The sequence below is a fragment of the Bufo gargarizans genome, chromosome 3 (genome assembly GCF_014858855.1).
Source record: "Bufo gargarizans isolate SCDJY-AF-19 chromosome 3, ASM1485885v1, whole genome shotgun sequence".
In the NCBI taxonomy this organism is placed as follows: domain Eukaryota; kingdom Metazoa; phylum Chordata; class Amphibia; order Anura; family Bufonidae; genus Bufo; species Bufo gargarizans.
Genome location: NC_058082.1, coordinates 198,395,062 through 198,416,625, shown reverse-complemented (window position 1 = coordinate 198,416,625; position 21,564 = coordinate 198,395,062). Strand labels below are relative to the sequence as shown.

Here is a 21,564-nt window from a genome sequence, read left to right as displayed (position 1 = left end):
AGAATCTGTAGCGTGTGAAGGCACTCTTAGGCTCCTTTCACATGGGCGAGTTTTCCGAGCGGGTGCAATGCGTGAGGTGAACGCATTGCACCTGCACTAAATCCGGACCCATTAACTTCAATGGGGTGCGGAGATTGCGTTTTTTCACCAACGCAGGTCCCATAGAAATGAATGGGGCTTGCGTGAAAATCGCATAGCATCTGCAAGCAAGTGCGGATGCAATGCGTTTTTCACACATGGTTGCTAGGAGAGGATGTTAGTAAATTGATAAAAGTCAATTTACTGTATTATTTTCCCTTATAACATGGTTATAAGGGAAAATAATAGCATTCTTAATACAGAATGCTAAGTAAAATAGGGATGGAGGGGTTAAAAATAAAAACTATTAACTCACCTCCACTTGATCACGAAGCTGGCATCTTCTTTCTTCTTTCAGGACCTGCAAAAGGACCTTTGATGATGTAATCACGCTCACCATGTGCACGTCAGTGCAGGTCCTGCTGAATGAAGATAGAAGGATCTGCTGGAAAAGTACATGATGTAAACTGTAGTGAATGTAATCTTCTGAGGATCAGTGACTGTTTTTGTGAGTTATAACCTCCACTCTGATCCTCAGCTGTGTCATGTGAGCAGCAATCAGACTTTACAAATAACCCAGTATCTTATGTGTGGACAGGAAGTCAGTTTCTCTATGTATTCCTATGGGAGCCTCAATGTCAGCCTCATAGGAATGAATAGAGAAGTAACTCACTTCCTGTCCTGTGTCAGTTGGAGATCAGAGTTGGTCACATGACACAGCTGAGGATCAGTTATAAGTTAAGGGAGGTTATAACTCACAAATACAGTCACTGATGAGAAGATTACATTCACCAGGGGAGCACCTAGGAATTTTGTCTAGGGGGGGGGGGTCCGAAAGGCAAAAAAATGTGGCATGTGTAGTGCGCTGTGCTAATTAAATTTTTCAAAGCCCCCTTTATATTTAAAAATGCAGGGAGGGGGTGTGGTGTGTTGCGTTGATTCTTTTACTTGGCGATTCTAAAAGCTCTGTAGGAATATAACAATTTTTGGGCCCCGCCCATTATTAAAAGCCCCTCTTACATATAATAGGCCACTCCCAACAAACACTGTACAGCTGACATTCTATTGTTGCGGCCTGTCTCTACACATCATACGGAGAGAGGGGGGGTCTGTCCTGGCTGCACTGCCTGCTTCACATTATACAATAAACAGCAGACTACAGCCAGGAAGCTCCTCCCCTCTCCTCCCTCCCCAGATTCTGCTCAAGGCCTGTGGTTCCCCCCACCATCTGCCACCTGCCCGTGGCCTGCTGCCCCCTTTGGCCGTCCTCACCCAGAATCCTCTGTCTGCAAATGGCAGGGGGAGGAGCCGGAGCATCTCCTCTCCTACATAGCGCCCCATACCTCTTACATCCAGTGATGTCAACTTTGTTGAGGACGTTCTCTTTCCTCATCTTCTCCATTCAGACCAGACCTCCATGATGATTTTTCAGCCATCTCCCGTCTCTGCAGAGATTAACAAACAGACATTAGTTTCCCACATTTCCATCATCTTCACATCTTCTGTACACCCTTTCCTGCCACCCCCAATACTATACTGCAGAAACAGTCCCTCTGGAAATACTACTGCCACACAGATAGTGCCCCCTTCAACAATTATAGGCACAGAGTGCTCTAAAAAATAACTGCGCCCAGACACTAATAGTATAAAGATAATGTCCCCCAAAAAATTATTGTGCTAAGCTGATACTATGCCAGGGTGCCTCCCAAAGTAACAGGGCTCCCTAAAATAGAAATAATTCTCTGCCAGAGCACACTTAGTAGTAATAATGCCCCTATAGTGCCCATACTAGTAATCATGTGCAGTACGCCAGACCTGCAGGGTATAGCGATAGTGAGGTCACGGTTATGGGCAATCGAGGGTTACTCACTTTTCTGAGGAGAACCCTGGGCAGGCATGCGACAGTGAAGGGGAGGTAGACACTAGTTCCTCTGGGGCACACTCTGTAAATAGGGACCAGGCCTGATGGTGTGTGAGGTGCCCTGGATGTTGCAGGTATTTTGAGTGCCTTAGGTAAGGTCCCTTTAAGAATCGTGACGCCAGTGCCTGTAACGGTGGCACACCGGTTTGCAGGAGGATTAATGGAGTACACAGATGGTAAACCAAACGTTGCTTTACTTTAGGAAACAGTCCAACTTTATACAAGCAGTTGCAGTGGTGTATAATGCAGTCCTTTACAGTACAAAATGCACAGCAGGTTTACTTCACAGCACAGCAGGTTTCAATCTTGCAAGATACTTGGAGGGTAAACAGTTAATGCTTTGCAGTACAATGCTGCTCTATCCCCACAGCTATGCTAGCTGGCTGGATCCCAAGGCCCGGATGCCTAATTGCTGGCTTGAATCCTTGGTATATAAAATCCTTCCTCCAGTATTGGCACTTGCTTTAAATACTACAGTACCTTTGTTTCCTAGCTGGCTTCTCTGCTGGATAGGAAAGGTGGCTGCAGGTTTCTCCCAGGAGGTGCTCTCCTACTACTGGGGTGTCTCAACTGAGCTAAGCTTAGCCTCAGGAGCTTCAGGCTGACTAGGTGACTCCTCTATTCACCTGGCATACACTAACTCTCCCCTGTCTGGGCCTTCCTATATATATCTAGGGCTCTCTAGCTCCCTCTAACGTCTCGGAGGCTAAACTGCACCCTGACAGGCCTGACACCCAGATAAGGCTACTTTCACACTAGCGTTCGGGTGTCCGCTTGTGAGCTCCGTTTGAAGGGGCTCACAAGCGGACCCGAACGCATCCGTACTGCCCTAATGCATTCTGAGTGGATGCGGATCCGCTCAGAATGCATCAGTCTGGCAGCGTTCAGCCTCCGCTCCGCTCTGCAGGCGGACACCCGAACGCTGCTTGCAGCGTTCGGGTGTCCGCCTGGCCATGCGGAGGCAAGCGGATCCGTCCAGACTTACAATGTAAGTCAATGGGGACGGATCCGTTTGAAGATGACACAATATGGCTCAATCTTCAAACGGATCCGTCCCTCATTGACTTTCAATGTAAAATCTGGACGGATCCGCTCAGGCTACTTTCACACTTAGAATTTTTTTAACAATATAATGCAGACGGATCCGTTCTGAAGGAGCCACCGTCTGCATTATATGAGCGGATCCGTCTCAGACGGATCCGCTCTGAACGCAAGTGTGAAAGTAGCCTAACACAGGGAAATGCACATTACACATGACAGTAAATGCAATAAACACATTAACCCTTGTGTAGTGCCCACCTTTACCTAGTGCGACACTACACATGTTCCTCATAGCCCCCCAGTAGTAGCAAAGCTCCGCATAATACCTCCTAGTACTAATAATTCTCCCCACAATATGACAGTACATGAAATACCCCCGCTTAGTGCCCGCTGTTGAGCTAATGTCCCCATAATGTATGCCAGTATAAAATACCCCTATATAGTGCCCCAGTAAATGCCCTCATAGTGCTCCTCTCCCCCTTCCCCATAGTGTCCCCATAATATGTCAGTAAAAAAATGCCCCTTCTAAGTGCCACCATATGCCCCAATAGTGCTCCTCTCCCCCATAGTGCCGCTCTCCCCTATAGTGCCTCCCATAATGTGCCAGTGAAAAAATGCCCCCTTAGTGCCACCAGATGCCATAATGCCTCCATAATGTGCCAATAAGAATAAAGGCCCCTTTAGAGCCCCCACTTCCCCTTAGTGCCCCCAAATAATGCCCCTAGAGTGCCACCAGATGCCGGATAGTGCCATTCTCCCCTATAGTGCCCCCATAATGTGTCAATAAAACAAAAGCCCCTTTAGACCCCCCCAGATGCCCCCATAGTGCTCCTCTCCCCCATGGTGTCGCCCCATAATGTGCCAGTAAAAAATGCCCCTTCAAAGTGCCACCATATGCCCCAATAGTGCTCCACTCCTCCATAGTGCCGCCCTCCCCTATAGTGCCTCCCATAATGTACCACCAGATGCCCCCTAGTGCCGTTCTCCCCTATAGTGCCCCCCATAATGTGTAAAATAAAAAAAAAGCCCCTTTAGAGCCCCCATAGTGCTCCTCTCCCCCATGGTGCCCCCCAATAATGCCCCTATAGTGCCACCAGATGACCCATAGTGCCGTTCTCCCCTATAGTGCCCCCCATAGTGTGTAAAAAAAAAAAGCCCCTTTAGAGCCCCCATAGTGCTCCTCTCCCCCATGGTGCCCCCCCCCCCCATAATGTAGTTAAAGGTTTGAAACCGCGCTGCTAATGGTTCAGTCAGGCGCTGCACAAGTGACAGAAATAGGGTATTAGCCTTCGTCCTCCTCTCTCAAGGATTCGATCCTCCTCAGACCGCCTCCTCTGTAGGATTAATTGACCAGCATATAGTGAAGTACCCTCTTAGTTGTTAATAAAAAAGGTTTTATTCTACTCACAAACAATGGTAGATCATAGGCATATCACAATTAGTGAAAACAACTTGAAGTCCTGCCCGACCCGGGTTTCGCTCCCTGGCTTCCTCAGGGGCGACAACTGCGCATGTCCACAGCTGGGCCCTTTAAATAGCCCAGTCTCCCATTATCAGACCGTTGGAATCACTCCCAATCCCAATTTTTTTTTTATTTTTTATAATGTGCCAGTAAGAAGTGCCACCCCAAAAAAAAGTACCACCAGATTCCCCATAGTGCCGTTCTCCCCTATAGTGCCCCCCCCCCCAAAAAAAAATACACTAATACTTACCTCCATCAGCAGCGATGCGATGCAGGCCTCTTCTGACGTCATCGTGCCGCCAGAGCCGGCCTCTGATAGGCTGCAGGCATTAGTGCCTGCGGCCAATCAGAAGAACAGGGGAGGGACACACCTCTCCCTCCCCTGCTCTGCTGCAGCACAGGCATCTGTATGGCTGTCCTGAGGACGGCGATACAGATGGATTAGATATGGAGATGAGCGCTTCCACAATGGAAGCGCTCATCTCCTACTGCCCCCCCACCGCCGCCGTCGCAATTACATCCAGGGCCGCGCCGCCTGTGGTGATCGGCGGTGCGGCCCTGAAGGATAAAAAAATATATATATTGTCTGGTTGTTCTAGGGGGGGTCCAGACCCGCTGTAGGTGTGCCACTGACATTCACTACAGTTTACATCATGTACCTTTCTAACAGGTCAGAGAATACAATTTTTGTGGGAGTGCTTCTTCAATATCCATATTCAATCATATACCTTGCTAAGCATGAAATATATTTGGTTAAATCAGGAAATCCGATCCTTTTATCCATTTTCAATCTAGGCAGGGATATTTGTGACCTTAGATTAGAAATGAATGGAGGGCTGCTGTGCATACATATGAATGGAGGGCTGATGCGCGGTGCGCCCTCTGTGACTTTCAAGGCTCTGTTTACCAGATAGGTGCGGGTCACAGAGGTAGGACCTGCACCTATCAGACAATGGGGGCATATCCTAGCGATATGCCCCCATTGTCTGAGATGGGAATACTCATTTAAACTACCACAATGGTGTTACCATGATATGATGTGTCATCACAATGGGCCAGATTTATCATTAGCTCAAGTCAGAATAATGGAGTGAAAAAGTCGCAAATTTTTGCGCAATCGCCTAAACTGCGCAAAAAATTTGCGACTTTTTTCTGCTCTGCACTATGCTCGCCAGTTTTCTGAAAGTGGGCGTGTTTTCTTATGTAAATGAATCTCTAGACAGATTTACTATTAGGACTATTTAAAAAGTCGCAAAAAAGTCGCAAAAAAGTCGCAAATTCACTCCAGTGAGGACCATGCTTATCTTATGAGACTTTTTAATAGAACATGCGACTTTTTCATAAAAATGTGTGACTTTTTCGTAAAGATGTGCGACTTTTGTAAAGCTGCTTACTGACGGATGAACTGCTACCGTCAAACCACATTTATTACAGTCTTAAAGGGCCGATCATAAATCTGACTTGGCTAAAACTGACTTTAGCCATATGTGAAAGTGGAGTGAGCTGTCAGAGTCGTGATAAATCTGGCCCAATGTGTTTTCCAGTTTTCTATGGATTTCCATGGTTCTCCAGGTTAGCCTAGTGAGTTATTAACTGAAAATAAGCTCTTCTCCATCTTTCCTTGTTTATTATTATTATTATTATTATTCTTTTTAATTTTTATTGGCCAAAGTGGTTAGCACTGGTGCCTTGCAGCAGTGGGGTCCTGGATTCAAATCCAACCAGGGATAACATCTCCATGCAGTTTGTAGAATCTCCCCGGGCTTCAGTGGGTTTCTTCTGGGTACGCTAGTTTCCTCCCACACTACAAACTGGCTTCCTACGAAATTGACCCTAGTTAGCCTTGTGTGTTGGGGTCGAGCGCCTATATGGCAGTTACGACTTCCCAGGGAGTGGCCCCAGCCTCACAACTATCTCTGCTTTGTGAGAAAAGCGCATTACAAATATTTGTCATTGTCAGGTTTTAGTGCTAATTATATGATCTGTCACTAGAGGGCAGTATATGATCATTCACTGCCCAAGAAAGGACACTTGTCTGTAGAATTAAACACAGGCGCACATTTACAAATCAGATTATGACCGTTTTTGGCATAAATTGCACCCCACAAAAAGGTTTGCGCAAAAACTTTTCTGATCACTTCTCAAATATGAAAAGTGGCCATAGTTTAGGTTGAAGTTATAAAATAAAATGCCCCAATTTTCCCCCTGCTCATAGCAAGCATATGTTGTGTGAAGTATTAGGCCTATTGCACATGAACGTGTGCGCTCCTTGGCCGTATTGCGGACCGCATTTGCAGATCTGCAATACACGGGTACCGTTCCGTGTGCTTTCCGTATCACGGATGTGGACCCATTCACTTCAATGGGTTCGCAAATCCGGAGATGCAGAATGGAAGCACGGAACGGAACCCTATGGGAGCACTACGGAGTGCTTTTGTGGGGTTTCGTCCCGTACTTCCGTTCCTATCTTTTTGCGGAACGACCGGATCGCGGACCCATTAAAGTGAATGGGTTCGTGATCCGCTGCAGCTGCCCCACGGACGGTGTTCGTGCATTGCGGCCCACGTTTTTCCAGCCGCAGCACGACCAAGGGGCGCACACGTTCGTGTGCAGTAAGGCTTAGTAGCAAGTGTTTGAAATTGAAGTATAAATGAAGCAGAAAACAGAAGGTGAAAGAAATATGAAAGAGTTTTCCAAGACTTTTATACTGATGACCTATCCTTTGGATAGGTCATCAGTATCTGATTGGTGGGGGTCCAACAACCGAGACCCCCGCTGATCAGCAGTTTGAGAAGGCACAGTTGCTCCTGTAAGCACTGCAGCCTTCTCCAAGCTTACCAAGCACAGAGCCGTACATTGTATAGCGGCTCTGCTTGTTATTGCGCTCAGCCCCATTCACTTCAATGGAGCTGACCTGCACCTAGGCCAGGGGACTGATAAACGTGTTGTCACTAGCCTATTTAAAGCTGCAGAAGGCCGTGGCGCTACTGTGAGAGCGGCTGCTTTTTCAAACAGCTGAATGGCGGGGGTCCCGGGTGTCGGACCACCACTGATTAGATACTGATGCCCTCTACAGAGGATAGGTCATCAGTTCTAAATGCTAGGAAAACCACTTTAACTTTTCAGATCGAAACAAGGCATTGAATAAGACATTTCTATGCAAGAGAAAACTAGTTTGTATGGAGGAAGAGTATCCAAAAAGACTGGACAGTTGTTGGATCAAAATTTGAAATGGAAGGATATTATGCTATAGATCAGTGATGCATTGGCGTTATATGTCAGGAAGAACTCCCAAGGTGTATCTCCAACAGAAGGCTGTGACATATCCTATTGTATTGGTATACGGTGGGATATGTTGCTAATAGGCTCCCATTGTAAGAAATTAAACAAACCACATATGGCATAATCTACAATCTTTTTATTATATACCTAGGTGTAAAATAGTGTAGGCTATTATGCTATTGTATATTCTAATAAAAGGCATACTGACCTGACATAGACTAAAAGGTCCTATGGATAGGTTTGGCGGGAGCTTTTAACAGCACATCTAGGACGTTAATGGAACATAGGGCGGTAATGTTATGTGAACAGAACCTGGACGTGTTCTGATGGTGTAATGCAAACAACAAGACAGCACCTCCAAACAATATGAAATTAACTGCTTGCGGCCTCGACTGACAAACGTTGAAAACATGGATTATTCTGAATTACTTAAAGGGAACCTATCACCTGGATTTTCTGTATTGAGCTGAGGACATGGGCTGCTAGATGGCCGCTAGCACATCCTCAATACCCAGTCCCCATAGCTCTGTGTGCTTTTATTGTGTAAATAAACCGATCGGATACATATGCAAATTAACCTGAGGTGAGTCCTGTAAGTGAGATGAGTCAGGGACAGGACTCATCTCAGGTTAATTTGCATATGTATCAAATTGGGTTTTTTACACAATAAAAGCACAGAGAGCTATGGGCACTGGGTATCGCGGATGTGCTAGCGGCCATCTAGCAACCCATGTCCTCAGCTCTATACACAAAATCCCGATGACAGGTTTCCTTTAACTGCTATATTTGCTGTACATTTACATAAGAAGCAATCTGCACACTTCCGCCAATGACAAATTGGCCTCTTTGCATGGGAATATACAGTATCAGACTTGCATCTCCTGGGCCTAGGGTAACAAGTGAATTCATGGCAAGGTAGGATGCAGCCAGGGGTGTAACTACCATAGCGGCAGACCAGGCAACTGCTATGGGGCCCAGGGCAAAGGGGGGCCCAGTCTTAGTTAGGATTATCTCCTTTTCTGAAGAATTATAGTAGAATTAAGTATACGATTAGTATAAGTGTCCGTATAAGTTAATTTTTAACCTGGAAATGGACCCTTTTTAAAAAATAGCTTTTATTGATTTTCATCTAAAAAGCATAAATATAAACACCCTTTGATAACCGGGTGTCCAAAATAATAATAGGACAAGATGTTGCCCAGCTACCACCGTGAATTGGTGAAGGAGAATAGATAGCTTAAAGGTAATAAAGGTATATCTAAATTCCCAGGGCGTTGGTAACTGTATATTGAGGTTGTGAATTGGGCGGAGAGTGGGGCACATAGATTAGGGTATTAGGGATGGTTCTCTCCCTGTACCCGCCCTATAATAATCCTCTGCCCAGGGATAATCCCTGATGGTGGGGTCACCCTGTCCCCGTACCTACCCTGTCTGGCCCTGTGTAGCCCTGTGCACTGGGAATTTATGGTGTGGTTAGTATCAGTGTTTTATCCCTTTATTTGAAAATAGCCCGACACGTTTCCCCACGTTTTGGTTCATCAGGGGGTCGGTTTAAAACATAATAGATAACATCATACATGTCAGATGGCAGTCCAGATTACAGGGGGACACCTAACATGTGACACCCTCCTTTCTATAGGAAAAAACTTTTGAATCTTCTGTTTCTCCTATATGGCCTGCCCCATCATGGTATCGACCAGGACACAGTAAATATATATAATATTATCCGGTATATTATCTGTTTCTGTCATCCAGTATGTTGTTATCTGCTTTTATCTCCTTTTCTACTGGAGGTGAAAACTTGGTCAGGATGCCCAACCTACAGGCCCAACCTTCGGGCCACGGGCCAAATGCGGCCCGCAAAGCCGTGTCATGCGGCCCGCGCAGTAACAGGACTTTATCAGCGCAGGGCACACTGCGAATGGCACAGGCAGCAAAGCGATGCTGCCTGTGCCTGCAATCTCCCTGCCCAGCGCCGCCTCCTAGCTAATTTATTCACTGCACTTGCCTTGCCTCTGTGAAATTGAAGGGAAGCGCCGTAATCTCGCACAGGCGCGCTGGCAGGGGCATGGAAGTGCGCATGCACCGTCTTCCTGGCCTCTGCGTAATGCTAACACATGCCCCCTCACAGTAGTTATGCCCAGATATGTGCCCCCTCACAGTAGTCATGCCCAGATATGTGCTCCCTCACAGTAGTTATGCCCAGATATGTGCCCTCTTCACAGTAGTTATGCCAGATATGTGCCCTCTTCACAGTAGTAATGCTCACTCATGCCCCCTCACAGCGTTTGCATTTCTTTCTGGCAAAGCTACCTGGTTCCGGCCCGCAAAATTTATACCAAGTCTAGTGCGGCTTTCAGACGAAAAATGGTTGGGCACCACTGCTCTAAAGGAACAACTTTTAGCAAATAAAGCAGAGGAAAAATGGCCCATGGGTCATTGAAAAGGGTTTAGGCAGAAACTCTTCTGTCCTGTGTGGGGGGCCTGGTGTGTGATCCTTATTATGGGGCCCTTACTTCTCTATGTATGCCATTGGATGCAGCTATATTATGCTCTAATTAAAAGCCATTGACAGATAGGCAGGGATGCATGGCCCAAATAGAAGCAGCCACTAGTATGACATTTCTCTTTAATATACTTATTTCAAGGGTTAAAGTGTCATTACAAAATATACAATGTTCAGACACAGCCAGTCTGACAGATTTCACTGTGAACTGCATTCTGCAGTTTGTTAATATTGTGAAACATGAAAGTTGCAGATGCCAGACAAAGCAATATTTTAGTAAAAACCTTTTTTAGCCCAAAATGGCTCGAGGTGTCTGTAACCTTTTAAAGCAGCTCTTCTCAAACTGTGCGGCAGATCTAACTGGTGAAACACCCTTAGTTGTTAGTGATGCAGCTGGTGGAAGCAACTTAAAACTAAATCTGTCAGCAGTTTTGACCATTGTAATCTGTTGAGAGCACTAGGTAGCAGACCAGGGAGAGCAGGACAAACAAATCTTTTGTGGATTTTTTATTATCAGGGGTAATGTGAATATGAATGTTTATTCTGCCCAATTCTGCTCCTGAAAGTGTCCTGGAGGTGGAGCTTCACTGTGAAGTCATTTCTTTGCATAGAGCTGCTTCACCACCCCTCCTGTATGTGGGGCAGTTGTACCATCCAACCAGGAGACCACGACAGCTGTTACTCAGAGCAGAGGGGGCTGTGAAACTGCTCAGTGCAAAGAGCACTTCACAATGAAGCTCCACCTCCAGAGCACTTGCTAGAGCAGAACATGGTAGAATAAAACATAGTATTTTCACTAGTCAACAAAAAGTATGTTTGTCCTGCCCTCCCCAGCCCCTAATAAAGCTCTCAGCCAGGTGGCAGCACTGAACTCGGATATAGTGATTTCTGTACAGAATAATGGAACAAATTCCATAATTCTGTACAAGTTTGAAAAATATAAAAAAAATATAAAAATTCAAATCAATCCCCCTCCCTAAAATCAAAATAAAACATTTTTTTTTTTGTAAAAAACATAACATAATGGGCACTACCACGTGCGAAAACACCCATACTATTAAAATATTTAAAAAGTTATCCCATACGGTGAATGGTGTAATAAGAAATAGACAAGATGGCATAACGGAAACCGTCCGGATCCGTTATGCTGCCCAAAGACTTCTATTATGCATTTTTAAAGGTTTCCATGGTGCATTCCGTCATAGAATTCTGTTATATTCCGTGATAACGGAATCCATAATGGAATTACCACAGAACCAGAACTTGCAGACAGCAAGTTTGCTCATCCCTAGCTAAGAGTCAAATGGATAAGCCATCAATGTTAAAAATCTGGATAACATCTTTAATGCAATAGTGTAATCAAGGGCAGGGCTTAGCAACCTCCAACACTCCCGGTGTGGTGAAACTACAACTCCCAACATGCACACTTTCTCAGCTGTTCTCGGAAGTCTCACAGAAGTGTATGAAGCATGCCAATAGCTGTAGTTTCACAACACCTGGAGTGCCGGAGGTTGCTGATTCCTGACCTAGGGGGTGTCTTAAGTTAGAGAGTGGAGCGGCCACTGTTGCTGGCACATTTCCCCTCTTGCTGTGTATTTTGAGGGGTCTTTTATTGGAATACATTAGCACTCACTGGTTTACTTTGATCAAACATATTACAGATACTCTTATCAAAAGAATCAATTGATTTATACAACTGTGAAATAAATATAGTATTATTACGTTTCTATTTGTATGTATTTGTCTCACTTGCATCTCAATAACATAAAAACGATATGATATTGTGCACATTCATTACATGACAGAAATGTACAGTTATGTTCAAAATAATAGCAATGTGTTTAAAAAAGTGAATAAAGCTCAAAATCCTTCTAATAGCTTTTATTTCCATACACACAAATGCACCGGGAACACTACACATTCTATTCCAAATCAAAACATGAAGAAAAATATATCAAATTTGTGTTGTTCCTCTGAAAAAAATATATCAGACTGTTCAAAAAATAGCAGTGTTTGTATTCTTCTTTACCAACTCAAACATTCACTATATAAACTAAAAAATGTTTGAAGATTTTGCTTTCCTTTGAATCACTTAACTAATGTTTAATTGTATAACCTCTGTATTCTGATGTATTCAAACTGATCCATGATCCCAGGTATGCGATAAATAGGCCCAACACCGTAGTATGAGAAACATCCCCATATCATGATGCTTGCGCCACCATGCTTCACTGTCTTCACAGTGTATTGTGGCTTGAATTCAGTGTTTGGGGGTCGTCTGACAAACTGTCTCCGGCCAGTAGACCAAAAAGAACAATCTTACTTTCATCAGTCCACAAAATGTCTCTTTAGGCCAGTCAATATGCTCTTTGGCAAATTGTAACCTCTTCAGCACATGTCTTTTTCCAACAATGAGACTTTGCGGGGGCTTCTTGCAGATAGCTAGGCTTCATATAGGCGTCTTCTAATTGTAACAGTACTCACAGGTAACTTTAGACATTCTTTGACCTTCCTGGAGCTGATTGTTGGCTGAGTCCTTGCCATGTTGGCTATTCTTCTATCCATTTGAATGGTAGTTTTTTGCTTTCTTCCACGTCTTTCAGGTTTTGGTTGCCATTTTAAAGCATTTGCGATCATTTTAGCTGAGCAGCTCATCATTGTCTGCACATTTTTATATGTTTTCCCCTCTCCAATCAACTTTTTAATCAAGGCACACTGTTCTTCTGAACAATGTCTGGAACGACCCATTTTCCTTAAAATTTCTGAGAGAAATGCACTGTAACCAGCATGTATAACATTTGCTGCCTTCCTTCCTTAAATAAGGGCAATAATTGCCACCTGTTTTTCAAAGAATGAATGACCTCACTAATTGAACTCCACACTGCTATTATTTTGAACATGCCCCTTTCAATAAGTGATTCAATTACAGAGAGTCAGCAGCATGCATGGCATGACTGTTGGGTCTGTTGGATTTCTATTACTCTACTACACCTGCTAGTAAATTATTTGCCATGTAGAAATATCATTCCTACCAAAAACAGTGATTGATCAGGTTAGTGATGTCTGACTGCTATTATTTTGAACACAGCTGTATAATATTCCAGCATTAAGCTGCTAAAAAGAGGTTTAGTGAGAAAAAAAAAACTCTGTACCACAGACAGGCTTATCTGAGTGGCACTGCCAGTCAGCAGGGACAGGAGTTCTTCAGCCAAAGTGAAGAATCACTTGCATTGTATAGCTGTACAATGAATTTATTGGTCTTTGTTGTGATGGATTGTATCTCAGACGCTCTTCTTCTTGCAGAAATTGTGAAGATTCGTTTACCACTGAGGACTGTGAGACCTTGTACCAGTTTGTGTATGCCTCTCACAGACCACTTGCTGCAGCAGCTGGAGAATTTTTATATATAAGGTAATTGAAAATCTTATGGAAATTAAAGGATTATGTCATGAGCTAAAAATGATATCTGCCTGATGTGCAATCCTGTGTCTATTGTTTCCATACTTTATAAAGTACTAGCTGAAGGACCCGCCTTTGCACGGGTATATTTCATGTATTTTATTTTGTGTTTCCGTGTGTCATAAAAAGATATCAACAGTTTCCCCCTAACAGTAACCTCTACAGTACCCACTCCTTTAACAGTCCCCAGCCCTTCAACAGTGACCTCCACACTGCCCGCCCCTTTAACATTGACCACCCCTTTATCAGTGACCTTCATCGTGGCTGCCCCTTTGACAGTGAACTTCACAGTGCCCACCCCTTTAACAGTGACTTCTACAGTGCCCGCCCCTTTAACAGTGACCTCCAGAGTTCCCTGCCCCTTTAACATTGACCACCCCTTTAACAGTGACCTCCACTGTGCCCGCCCCTATAACAGTAACCTCCACAGTGCCCGCCCCTTTAACAGTGGCCTCCACATTGCCCGTCCCTTTAAAAGTGACCACCCCTTTAACAGTTACCTCCACAGTGCTTGCCCCTTTAACAGTGACCTCCACAGTGCCTGCCCCTTTAACAGTGACCTCCACAGCGCCCGTCCATTTATTAGTGGCCCCTGCCCCCCATGCATGTAGCAGTGTAGTTGTGTCATCATACGTCATTTGACTGAATATTTAAGGACCTGCGAACTGCTAAAACCTGTGATCAGTTGTTATGGCAACCTGGAGTAGGACCTGCAAGTTTCTATTGGCTAACAATGGACATGTGACCGTGTAAATGGCAGTTCGGATTTAAAGGGAAAGACTTGCAGGCTTGTATTTGCTAATGTGGGTAATTTTTTTAGACTATCTCAGGAACGGTATGTCCAAAAGAGCTGAGACCTGGTCTAAAACCTTCCCGGACACCTGATGTACCTGTGTGACAAATTTGGTGAAGATCGGTCTAGTCGTTTGGTCACACATAAAGAACAGACAGACAGAAACTCAATTTTTATATATATGAGACTAGCAGAAGGACCCGGCTTCGCACGTGTATATTTCATCTATTTATTTTTATGTTTCCGTGTGTTGTAAAAAGATATCAACAGTTTCCCCCATAATAGTGACCTCTACAGTACCTGCCCCTTTAACATTGACCTCCACAGTGGCCGCCCCTTTAACATTGACCTCCACGATGGTCGCCCCTTTAACATTGACCTCCACAGTGCCCGCCCCTTTAACAATGACCTTCACCATGCCGCCCCTTTAACAGTGACCTCCATAGTGCCTGTCCTTTTAACAGTGACCGCCCCTTTAGCATTGACCACCCCTTTAACAGTGACCTTCATAGTGGCCGCCCCTTTAACAGTGACCTTCACAGTGCCTGCCACTTTAACAGTGACTTCCACAGTGCCCGCCCCTTTAACCGATACCTCCACAGTGCCCGCCCCATTAAAAGTGACTTTCACAGTGACCACCCCTTTAACAGTGACTTTCACAGTGACCGCCACCCCTTTAACAGTGACTTTCACAGTATTCGCCCCTTTAACAGTAACTTTCACAGTGACCGCCCCTTTAACAGTGACTTTCACAGTGACCTCCCCTTTAACAGTGACTTTCACAGTGACTGCCCATTTAACAGTGACTTTCACAGTCACCACACCTTTAACAGTGACTTTCACAGTGACTGCCCATTTAACAGTGACTTTCACAGTCACCACACCTTTAACAGTGACTTTCACAGTGACAGCCTTTTTAACAGTGACTTTCACAATGACTGCCCCTTTAACAGTAACCGCCCCTTTAACAGTAACTTTCACAGTGACCTCCCCTTTAACAGTGACCACCGCCCCTTTAACAGTGACTTTCACAGTGACCTCCCCTTTAACAGTGACTTTCACAGTGCCCGCCCCTTTAACTTTGACCACCGCCCATTTAATGACAGTTACCTCTACAGTGCCCGCCCATTTAATAACAGTGACCTCCACAGTGCCCGCCCCTTTAAGCAGTATAGAAAAATGACTGGGTTGTTATGGAAACCTTGAGTAAAACTGTGTTAATAGCAGTTGGGATTTGACAAGAAAGACTTGCAAGCTTGTATTGGCTAATGCAGATAATTTTTTGGGAATATCCCAGGAATGGTATGTCCTAGAGAGCTGAAACACGGTCTAAAACCTTCCCAGACACCAGATGTACCTGGTAAAGACCGGCACTCTCTATTTGGAAGCACAGGTCGGGTGGCTCACCTGTCCGCTCTCATGTGTGAGGTGCTCAGGTCTATCTGATTCACCCAGTCAGAAAGAAAAGGATTATATACATTTGGTAAAGACCGGCACACTCTATTTGGAAGCACTCAGAGATATACACGGCGGTATAGTGAGAGCTTTAATGTACAAATGTTCAAAACCGTACAAAGAACAATAAACCAGATTAAAAATCACAAATGAATATGTGTATAAAAAAATTAAGTATAAAATTCATCTAATTCATAAAGCACTGGGAGCTTCTGGAATCAGATGAAAGTACATATCTAGAGTCCACTGCAGTGGCTAGTGGGAATACTACTTCAAAGCTAGTCTCATAAAAGTGAGGCGATATTTTCAAACATATGTAGCAACAATGTGATGAATTGATGTACATCCAAACCAAGGGTTCAAAGTCTCCTCATAGAATGCAAATTAGTCCTGATGTCTCATAAAACGCAATACATGGATCTAAAAAATGTCCAATATATATCTATTCACAAAATATATATCTATTCACAAAATAGATATATATTGGAAATTTTTTAGATCCATGTATTGCGTTTTATGAGACACCAGGACTAATTTGCATTCTATGAGGAGACTATCGGGAACTTTGAACCCTTGGTTTGGATGTACATAGATTCATCACATTGTTGCAACATATGTTTGAAAATATCGCCTCACTTTTATGAGACTAGCTTTGAAGTAGTATTCCCACTAGCCACTGCAGTGGACTCTAGACTTTTTTTTTTAATGGGTATTCCTACCATACTAGAATATGCCATCACTTACTGATTAAGGTGGGTCCAACTGCCGAAACCCCATGATTCTTAGGCTACTTTCACACTCGCGTTTGGTGTGGATCCGTCATGGATCTGCACAAACGCATCCATTCACATAATACAACCGCCTGCATCCGTTCAGAATGGATCCGTTTGTATTATCTTTAAAGGGATTCTGTCATCAGATTTTACCCCTATAACCTAAAGATATGCTCCTGTCCGGACTAAGAAGAAGAATCCTAAGCTGGCCTTATTAAACCTCACTGAGGCTCTATTTGTCCAAAAAACAGGTTTTTATAACCTGCCAATCACTTACTTAAGGTGCCCAAGGGGAGGTCCGTTAATACAGGGTGCCCGTCCGCACCTCTCGCCGTCCGGTGCCCAGTTCCGCCTTCCGTCTTCATCGCCATCTTCCCTGTCTTCAGTGCCGCCTTCTACAGCTCAGCACCGCCTCCGCAATCCTCCCCGTCCCCCTGCCAGATCCCGCACCTGCGCACTAAGCTCAGACAATCTGCAGGTCTTATTAGGGTTGAGCGAAGTGCGCATCGTGCCGGCGCATGCGCACTTCGCTCAATGAAGCCGCTGCCAGGAGTCCACACGGGCGCATCAGGCCGAGCCTAGTGCGCAGGCGCGGGATCTGGCAAAGGGACGGGAGGATTGCAGAGGCGGCACCATGGTAAAAGATCATGTGATGGATCATGTGATGACCGGAGTGACGTCACCACAGGTCCTGTTCCTCCACACAGCTAAGATGAAGACGGAAGGAGATGCCGGCTGCGTGATCAAGTGGATTAAGGTGAGTTAAAAAAAATTTTTTAACCCCTCCAGCGCTATTTTACTATGCATTCTGTATTCAGAATGCTATTATTTTCCCTTATAACCATGTTATAAGGGAAAATAATACAATCTACAGAACACCGATCCCAAGCCCGAACTTCTGTGAAGAAGTTTGGGTTTGGGTACCAAACATGCGTGATTTTTCTCACGCGAGTGCAAAACGCATTACAATGTTTTGCACTCGCGCGGACAAATTGCCTGTGTTCCCGCAACGCACCCACACAATTTCCTGCAACGACCGTGTGAAAGAGGCCTTAGAATGAAGGGGGCTCCTGCACTGCAATGATCCCAGTCACCTGGTGTGCATGAAACCACAGCACAGCACCACTGACCAGGAGTCTGTGTTGCTGTCCTCATTAGGGTACTTTCACACTAGTGTTTTTCTTTTCCGGCGCTGAGTTCCGTCCTAGGGGCTGAATTCCGGAAAATAACTGATCAGTTTTATCCCCATGCATTCTGAATGGAGAGCAATCTGTTCAGGATGCATCAGGATGTCTTCAGTTCAGTCTTTTTGACTGATCAGACTTTTCAGAAAACCATAGCATGTTGTAGTTTTACCTCCGGCCAAAAATCCGGAACACTTTCACTGAAGACCGGATCCGGCCTTTTTCCCATTGACTTGCGGCGCCATGTGTTCAGTCAAACCGGATCCAGCTTTTGCATGTTAAACCCGAAAAATTTGGAAAAAAAAGTCCATAAATGGCGGATCCGTTTTTTCCAATGCATTTTTTCATTGTGATCAAAATCCTGATCAGGATTCAAATGTAATCCGTTTTCACGCGTTTTTCTGGATCCGGCGGGCAGTTCCGGCGATGGAATTCCACGCCTGATTAAAACAACGCAAGTGTGAAAGTAGCCTTAGTTGGCCAGGAGTTAAAGGGACCACAGTCTGTTTCTTCTAGCAGTCAGTGGGTCTCAGAGGTCAGACCCTTTCTGATTATGTGGTTATGGCGAATCCTAGTGAATACTATTTAACTCTAAAATAACTAAAGTGACATTCACGCTGGCAACCAGAAAATGTAGCCATGTTTCTGATGTTTTATTAGATTACAATCTGCACTACCATTTACCCTTCTGCCAGGTCCGATGTCCTGAAGTGTTCTAGTAATATAAATGTAATACATGCATTTAATGGAAAACGTAAGATCCCTTATCAGTCTATTATACTACTTAGCATTTCCTTTAATGCTGTATTTTTATATATCATTCTCAGACATTTGGGCCCAGTGATAGAAACAATGAGTGCACAGGAGACAGAAAACTCTGAGCACAAAATAAGTCAGATGAAGAAGCTTTTGGACTTCTTCCTTGAGAGCAAGGTATGATGAAGAAATACCATTACCAAATCTTTTGTACATTAGTATAGAAATGAATACAAATTGTATAAAAGCAAGCTAATGGAGCACAAACAAAAGTATCTTAAAAGGGTTTTCTGATTGGTGGGGGTCCGACACCCGGGCCCCCCACCAATCGGCAATTTTGAGAAGGCACAGTTGCTCCTGTGAGCGCCGCTGCCTTCTCGCAGCTTACCAAGCAGAGCGCCGTACATTGTGTAGCGGCTGTGCTTGGAATTGTTCTCAACCCTATTCACTTGAATGGGGCTGAGCCGCTCCTAGGCCACGTGACAAATGAACATGTCACTCAGCCTAGGAAAAGCGGAGAGAAGGCCGCGGCACACACAGGAGTGCCAGTGTCTTCTCAAACAGCTGATCGCCGGGGGTTCTGCTTGTCAGATATTGATGACCTTTAATGTTATGCGTATTTACAAAATATTCTTGAATCGGATTGCAATAATTGATAAGGCTAGGGTTACACTGCGATCTTGGTCGCGCAAAAGCTGTTGCATCCAAGTATAGCGGTGTAACAGGGCAGCCATAGAAATAAATGGGGTCGCAATGCGACTTACAAGTTCCTGCGACAACCTCAGAATTACAAAAAATCCAGTAGGGTTGGATTTTTTGCGATTCTGGGGTTGCGATCACATCAAACTTGTGAGTTGCGCTGCAACTCCTTTCATTTCTATAGCTGCTCTGCTACACTGAGGTACTTGAGTGCGACAAAGATCGCGTTGTAGCCCTAGCCTAACTGTCAGATGACTGAGCATTGACTATAATCAATGGGCTCCACTTGCAGCATTATTGTCCGGTCAAATCTTGCCACTAATAAGCGGAAACGGGCCGGGTCCCATTATAGTCACATTGAGCCTGGTGGTGGTCCGGCTGTTCCTTTGGATCATTTTAGCTCTGGTGTGAAACTAGCCTTATGGCTTTTAGCAATCTCTAAGTTTTCATGGGTGCAAAGTAACCATGGCAACTTAGAAATTCATTCATTAAAAACATTGTAATTGGACACGAACTCTACTTCATCAAGAAGCGTAAGAGAGAATTCCATTCAATAATCCGTAAATAGCATTGACTTTTTCACCCTGGCTACTTTCACACGAACGTGGTGTTTTGCAGATCCACAAATTGCGGATTGGTGAAACACGGATACCGGCCCATCTACGTTCCGCAATTTGCGGACCGCACATGCCGTGGCTATCATAGAAAATGTCTATTCTTGTCCGCAATTGCGGACAAGAATAGGACATGTTCTATTTTTTTTGCCGGGCTGTGCCACAGAACTACGTGTGCTATCCGCATCTTTTGCGGCCCCATAGAAATAAATGGGTCTGCACCCGTTCCGCAAAATTGCGGAACGGATGCGGACTCATTCATACGGTCGTGTGAATGTAGCCTTTTGTGCATCTGACTCAATTTGACATCTAGCAACTGATAATGAACTTCTGAATAAAACTACTTATATCCCCCTAGTTACATGACCATGTGACCTACCTTGTCGACAGCCTCTGGGATTGCACACCTGGATTTTTAAAAGATTGGCAATGGATGACGTCCATCCTTCTGCAAGACGCCACGGAAAACAGAGTTGGTGAGCTCATACAGCCAAAAGTATAATGCGATTTCGTGGTGGAGTTAGGAAAATGGTAACTTATGACAATGCAGAGGAGGAAATCTGTAGTACATGTAACATGTGCAGATTTCCTCACAAACCCGCCATGAATCTGCTTTGAAAATTGTCTGCAACTTGAACCCGGTCTTGAAGGGTTTTTCCAGCTTTTTGATATTGAATGGGAGCTGAGCTGCAGTTTGCCAGCATGGCCACTACACAGTGGATGGAGGCTTCTGCTCCCAGCTTCATGCACTGTTCTGGAGGATAGGTCAACATTATCAAGACGCTGGCACTCTCTTTTAAGGGTTTTTCCATGGGACATACCATAACCTTCTGCATGGGCGTCCGCATAATTTTATTGACATTGAAACGGGAACGTGTATGAAGCCTAACTGCAGATATAAGAGGGTGGAACGGAACCCCGTTTGTGTACAGGGACTAAACTTTAAAATAGGAAGCCACTACAAAAGGAAAGACCAATTCTTCTTATTTCACTGCATTCAGCAATATGTTAATTTGCATTTTGTCACCAACAAATGAAATGTTGTGTTCTGTACCTGAACGCTTCCAGGCTTTTGTCATATGTAACTTACAAGCAGATGGTTTGCAGAATACCAGGCCTACCACCAGTATAACCCCTTCATATACCGCCTGCCTGCCTGGTCACCCTGACCAGGCGGTATATGATTGAAGGGGCAATACTGCCTGGTATATGGACAGCAGAGATGGCATCCTCTGGACAGTACTGTCTATGCTCATCCTTCACCAGCACCCTGACTGCCACCTGCTTGGCCTGGCTCTCATGGCACTTCACTGCCTGCTGCTTGGCTATCAGTGACTCACCCCACACCTAACACTCAGGGTCAGGTAGTGACTCAGTAGTCACACTGTGACACTGACTGACTGTCACTCAGGGTGCTTGTGAAGGATGAATTGACCATAGACAGTACTGCCCAGAGCATGCCATATCTGCTGTCCATATAATACCAGGCAGTATTGCCCCTTCATATACCGCCTGGTCACCCCATACCTGACACTCGGGGA

At 44.8% G+C, this 21,564-nt stretch overlaps 1 protein-coding gene across 5 annotated transcripts in view; it reads left to right on the top strand.

Annotated features, from left to right (window-relative positions):
• LOC122930933 (cohesin subunit SA-2-like) overlaps positions 1-21,564 on the top strand; it is a 105,279-nt gene that overhangs the window by 37,326 nt on the left and 46,389 nt on the right. For all 5 annotated transcript variants that reach the window (XR_006388191.1, XM_044284657.1, XM_044284659.1 and 2 more), the window contains exons 14-16: positions 13,594-13,701; positions 18,782-18,887; positions 20,382-20,499. Coding sequence is in view for 4 of the 5 variants with exons in the window: in XM_044284657.1 (XP_044140592.1) it covers positions 13,594-13,701; positions 18,782-18,887; positions 20,382-20,499 (332 nt within the window). In the remaining variant the exon portion in view is untranslated. The remainder of the gene's footprint in view (positions 1-13,593; positions 13,702-18,781; positions 18,888-20,381; positions 20,500-21,564) is intronic.